The 6,427-nt window shown below is 36.9% G+C and overlaps 1 protein-coding gene across 1 annotated transcript; it reads left to right on the top strand.

Moving 5' to 3' along the window:
- Window positions 1-864: 864 nt before the first annotated feature.
- On the top strand, window positions 865-1,692 carry LOC123246334 (vomeronasal type-1 receptor 4-like). Its single transcript, XM_044675245.1, has one exon. The coding sequence runs from the start codon at window positions 865-867 to the stop codon at window positions 1,690-1,692; it is 828 nt and encodes a 275-aa protein (XP_044531180.1).
- Window positions 1,693-6,427: the final 4,735 nt, after the last annotated feature.

The following is a 6,427-nucleotide window of genomic DNA, read 5'->3' as shown; positions in this document are numbered from 1 at the left end:
TGAGGATATCACTAAAAATCTTGAAGCAAAAAGTCTAGAGGATCTTTTTTTCAGATGTGGAGAAGAGAATATTTTTTCCCAAGTATGATTTAGATTAGATGGCTTGAGGACCCTTCCAAATCTGAAATTCCATGATTCTTTGAGTCTGACACAGATGCTAAACTATATTTTTATATTCACACAAAACTCATCAGCTAAAATATCTACTAGTAAGTTCATAAATGAGAAAATTCAGGCTGTATGACAACCTCTCATCTTCAACCCTTATGCCAAATCCACAGGTTTGAGGGACTAGTTTGTCACATCATATTTCATGGACTAAAAAAAATAGCAATACTCCCATACCCCAGACTGCTACCTACAAATATTACAAGGAACAGGGTGATATCAAGGAGGCATGATGAAGGATATCAAATGAATAGGACTAGGAATGTCTCTGAAGTATAGGATGAATACCAGAAAATTTCATATTTGCATTATAAAGTAGTGAGATTAATGAGTTTAAATAACAATATGAAAACTTATAACTTCTTTCTGTTTAATTATGACTATGAAAATTGGTCCATTTCTCTGTATAACATTAATCCACCTTGTGCTTATATTCCCTCAGAATTCCATCATTCAAAAATTTATCAGCACTGCATCCAGGAAGGATGGTCTGTATCCTTTTGCTATGCTCCATAAGAAACCAACAGAATGCTTCTAAGTGATCTGATCTTGGGGATTTGTACCATCTTTCAAACTGTTATTGGGATCCTGGGAAATTCCCAACTATTTATGATACACATTCATAATCTAATTATTCATCCCCACAATAAGAAACCTGTGGATATGATCATAGCCCATCTGACACTGGCTAACACCATGACACTTAGCACTAGAGGAATTCCTGACATTATGGCCTACTTTGGGATGAAAAATATTTTGAATGATGTTGGGTGTAAGTTGACTATGTATTTCTACAGGGTGGGCAGAGGACTTTCTATTGGTACAACCTGTCTCCAGAGCATATTCCAAGTCATCACTATCAGCCCCATCAATTCAAAATGGGTCTGGCTAAAACTCAGAATAAACAAATGTGTGCTTCCTTTCTTCCTTTTTATCTGGATAATCAACATGGTGATCCACATCCCAGTCATTTATTCCCTTCAAGCCAGTGAAAATTTCACTTTGTACCATAATGGTTATTCTATGAAATACTGTGTCACTAAGCCAAATATTCCTCGTGTGGGTTCTAATTTATTTATCACAGCCATGACTACCAGCGATTTCTTCTTTCTTACCCTAATGAGCTTGGCCAGTGGTTACATGGTAGCATTTCTTTACAGACATAAAAAGAATATTCAGCACATTCGTAACACTAGCCTCTCCTCTAGGTCTTCCTGTGAGACCAGGGCTACCCAAACCATCCTGTTACTGGTGGGCTTTTATGTTATATTTTACTGGATTGGCTGTTGCCTTATAATATATTTAGCTTTTTCTTACAAGAAAGACATGGTTTTGGGTAGCATTGGTTCTGTGCTAAATTCTTGTTACCCTGTTCTCTGTCCTTTCATATTAGCAAGCACTGATTTCCAGGGTCTTAGGCTAACCTGCATCCTTAGGAAAAATCTAGTCCTAAATCCTCATTTGAAAGATCCACTGCATGGACAATTCATTCCATATTCTACTCCACTAAGAGTCTCCAAGTAAAAGGATTCATTCTGGGATTCCTAATGGGGAATTTTTGTGCTCATTGGCCTGGACTTATTCTAAAAATATTAAGAATACCTGAATTAGCTATTAACTAAATAACAAAGGAATAGTGGTGTTTGTGGGTAGGAGACAATAATCAGGGAAACTGGGAAGAAGTCAAGAAGAGTCTGTCACTCCCTATATAAATGGATTTTATTCTATTTTCTTACATCAGAGATGAATCATCCAAACTGGAATTTGGGGCTAGGCTCTTCCATCCTTTAATTCCTTTTGCCTTTGACCTTCTCTTTGTTTCCTTGATGTTAACCCACAACCAAGGTTTAACACTGTGATTCAATTCCTCCTTATACTTGACAGTGCTGAATGATATCATTAGAGCTTGCTGACAGTCTTCCTAATCTCAACTAGATTTCCCTTGCTACACAGAAATCCTTTTAATAGTCTGATCTTAGTTCCCTCTGTGTGTCTCTGTCTCTTTCTCCCTTTCATATTCCATAGTTTCTTCTTTTCCTCAAACTCCTTATGCTACTTTTCCCCTATTTTTATCACCTCTTTCCTCTCCTCTGAAATTGATAATGTTCTCTTTTCATACTAAGTGTCTTCATATAACTCTTTCCTTTTTCTCATGCTCACAAAAAATGAGTTCTCTAGAAATCAGAAAGGCCAAATTTCCCTTTGGTAATTTGGCAATCTGGGTACTTTGGTAATTCCTTCCTTCATGACCTGCCACACAGGGCCAGGAAAGTGAGTTGGCCTGTGGGGCAACTGCCTCTTCAATATCCTCCTTCTGCAAATATCTTCAAAAACTCTCCTATGTTTTTTCTCAGTTTTCCATGACACCTTTACAAAAATAGACCATGAACTGAGGCATTAAAAACCTGATTAAAACAGAAGCAAAAATATGGAACAGATTCTTAACTATCACAATGTAATAGTTTAATAAATAAAGAGCCTTTGAAGAAAGGTTTCAAATTTAAAATTAGAAACAATATTTCCATCAAAGAAAATAACAATAAGACTTCCTAACAAAAACCTTGTGATGATGCTTCTGGGAATTAAACTGAAGAAGTTATGTGGGACATGGGACCCCCCCCTCCCAGGAATTCTTGGAGATCCCTTTGCCCTAAAGCAGGGGTCAGCAACATATGGCTCTCAAGCCATATCTGGCTCTTTTGAGGGCCAGATATGGCTCTTTCTGCAGGAGCCATAAAGTCAATTTTTTTTCAGGCGCTGTTACAGGAGCATACAGTGTGAGCACTGTACGGCTCTCATGAAATTACATTTTTAAAAATGTGGCGTTTATGGCTCTCACGGCCAAAAAGGTTGCCAACCCCTGCCCTAAAGAATACATGACCAACAACCTGGCCTCTCTGATCTCAGGCAGGAGAAAGCCCTAGTGCAATAAAAGAAACAGCTATGTAAACACTAAGGTCTGCTAGGACAATCTGTCCATGCACTTATAGTCAGAGCCCCTTGTATAGATGCACTCTTTGCTCACCCCTTAGACAGGTTGATTCCTCCCAGTGAGGTATAATGACTTACTCCCTCACTAATATGTACTTTTTTCACTTATATCTCAAACATCAAGAATTCTAACCACAAATAAATAACTGACAGTGTGTAGCTTTGCTTGCACCCCAGATATCAAGGCACCACACAGAAAGGAGTTAAAGATAGATCATCTGTCAAACCTCAGAATTTCCCTCCTCTTTGTCCCCTTGCTCACCTTTTTGACTAAAAACTATCTAAGCTCTCATTTCCTCCCCTTCAAGGAGGCAGTGATCCACCTTCACTCTGCCTTCTGGCCATTTAACATTTTCTCCTAGTAAATTTCTCTGTTTTATAAGATTTTGCACAGAGCCTGAAATTCTTTACCTGAGCAGCCCACCCAAATCAGATAGGGCAGTCCTCCCACAACATTTTGGTGCTGAAACCTGGGAACACTTAAAGTAAGGTGAATAGTTCACTTGGCTCTTGGGCATCCAAGGTGGGAGGGTGTGTTGTACTTTCTCCTCCACCAGGAACCTTAGTCCTGGCAGGTGGCTCACGCAGTTAGGTCAGAATAGCCAGGCTCTCAGTGCACTGCCACCCTCCCACTACCCACTCCCACCATTTGGAAGGCTGCGTTCAGACTTCCAGTTCTCTCCTATCAGGTGGCATTGTCCTGACTTGAGAAACACCTCAGCTTCTCTGTGAAGCACCATCCACCCCAACACAATTTGGTTGGCTCCTCGCCCACACATGGGCACTAGAGCCTATTTTTCAGCCCTTTTTTTTGATTCAGGATTAAGCAGCTTCCAAGAGCATCCCACCACCACTATATTTTGTCTCTGTGAGGTTTAATCAAACCCATCATGAAATGGGGCAGAAAGAAAGTATCCCATATGTCTCCCCACTCAGATGCTTCCTTATCAATTGGGAAATAAATAAATAAATTGAATTTAAGCAATTAAAAAAAATGAATGAGTTTCTGTTGTAACACCAAATGGCAGTTATTGCAGGAGAAAAAGAAAAAAGAAAAAAACCCAGTCCCATCTATGTCCTTGCACTCTCCTCCAAACCTCAGACAAGCCCTCACCATACTGTTCTCAAAAAATCATTTAGAGCTTCAAACTGGTTACCCTGTAGTTTGACCTTAAGAATTATTGAGAGGTTCAAGTCAGTTATCTGAGAGCTGTTGTTGTGGAAAGTGGAGATGAGAAAAGTCTATTATCCTAGACCAGGGATGGGCAAACTATGGCCCGTGGGCCAGATGCAGCCCCCTGAAATGTTTTATCCAACCGTGTGACATCATTCCTAATCTGACAAATATAATGAGTAAAGAGTTGCCTTAGAAACAGACTGACAGATGAGCATTTTTCCTTTGGCCGCCTCTTTAAAAAATTTGCCCATCACTGCCCTACACCCAAGCAGGGATTATGAGCACAAGCACTCTAGCCTCAGGTCCTGGTCCCTCTATCCCTCTCTCCCCCACTTCCTAACTGTACCAGCTGTGCAGTGCACTCTGGCCCAGTGAAGTCTAAAACAAAGAAATAATTCTTAAAGTTCAGTGTTTTTATCCAAAAAGGTTTTTATCTTTTCAATGTGTCTATATATCTGTCTCTCTATAAGTTTATTTTAGCTGTGGAAATGGGCAGTGAAACTTTTTCTAAGAGGTAATAAACCAGGAAGGTAGGATTCAGAGAATTTGCAAACTGTTTCATGTCTGACTTTATAAATCTGTGTTTTGGCCTGTCTACACACAAGCTAGCATCTTAGAAAGAAAGTTTCTATGTATTTTACATTCAGGACTACTGAGGATTGATTAGTCTAAGGTTCTGTTTTTTAGTTTGATCAGCTAAAGCAGAAGCACGAAAGAATGGAAGTAAAAATCTTTGTATGTCCTCTTTCCCCTTTTACAATGCTAGTCACATTAAAGTACACTGGAAACAAAAAAAACAGACATAAAGTAATTGGAAACTAATCATTTGACAAAGAGAAATATTTAATCTCTCAATTGAATTTTCTAAATTTTATTTATTTCAAAATTAAAATGTGTGTCTGCGGTTTTGAAAATAATATCTTAATTCTTAATTGTGCTTACAAAACTCAGAAAAGTTTTAGACTCTGAATAGGAAATCAGGATTCAGTATTTGCTGTGTGTGTTGCTGTTAATAAGTGAGATGTGAATTCTATTAACATGTTATTAATTACAATAATTAAAAGAGTTTGATATTGTGAAATATTTCATTAATGGACTGAAATCTTGAACAAAGTGAATTATAGTCTGAGAGAGTTTTTTAAAGTAATGACCAATTTAGTACAGGAATGTTACTCTGAAAACTTGTTGTGGTTTCATTGTTATTTTTAACCCAGAAAATATTGTGTCCACTTGATTTTGTCTGGGAAACTCCTTAATTTCTTAAATTTTTAATTTAATTTTAATTAAATTTAATTTAATTCTTAAATTTCTTAAAATGTTTCATTGTAAGATTTTTGCCAGGTCATGCTATAAATTTTGATATTCTGAGGTCTTGCAATTTGATAAAGTTAACCCTTTCCAGGCATTATGAAAGGTTTTGTGATTTAAGATTGAATTTTCTTCAGTGCAATTTTGATTTTGCATCCTCGAGTATTTAACATCATGTTTGTTGCCTATCCTAAAGTGTGATGATTTCTGATCATCTTTTTTTGCTCTTTGTAATTTAGAAAGTGTTATAAAATCACCTAAACTATTGAAAATTTTCTGAAAGCTTGATATTGGTTTTATGAAGCTTTAAACACACTTTATCAATCTGAACCTATTAGAGAAAAGCTTGTCTGTATTTTTTTTTATAGTATAGAAATCCTTAGATCTAACTTTAAAGGAATCGTAGTGTTAACTATGACATTTAAAAGGATTTATACTGTTAAGAATGTTTTAAAACTGAAAATAGCTAACCAGTCTGCTTGTCAGAGATGTAATTAAGTCCATAAATCTAGATACCAAGCAAGACCTGTTATTAGCACAGAGAGAAAGGAGAAGGTTTTAAATTTAAGATGAAATATCTGTCAGTTAGTTTGGAATGCTGTTAAATGCTATATGGAATATACCTAAATGCTATATGGAATGCTATTAAAATATTAACTTTGGAATAGTAATGATTTCATTGTTTGAATGTGAACATCAATGTGATTGATACAAACTGCATAGATCATGGATTTTCTTTGATCATCAGAAGTTGCATTATGGACTAAATTAATGTCTGACATA

The sequence above is a fragment of the Gracilinanus agilis genome, chromosome 4, assembly GCF_016433145.1.
Source record: "Gracilinanus agilis isolate LMUSP501 chromosome 4, AgileGrace, whole genome shotgun sequence".
NCBI classification, from domain to species: Eukaryota; Metazoa; Chordata; class Mammalia; order Didelphimorphia; family Didelphidae; genus Gracilinanus; species Gracilinanus agilis.
This window is presented reverse-complemented; position numbering and strand designations above follow the sequence as displayed.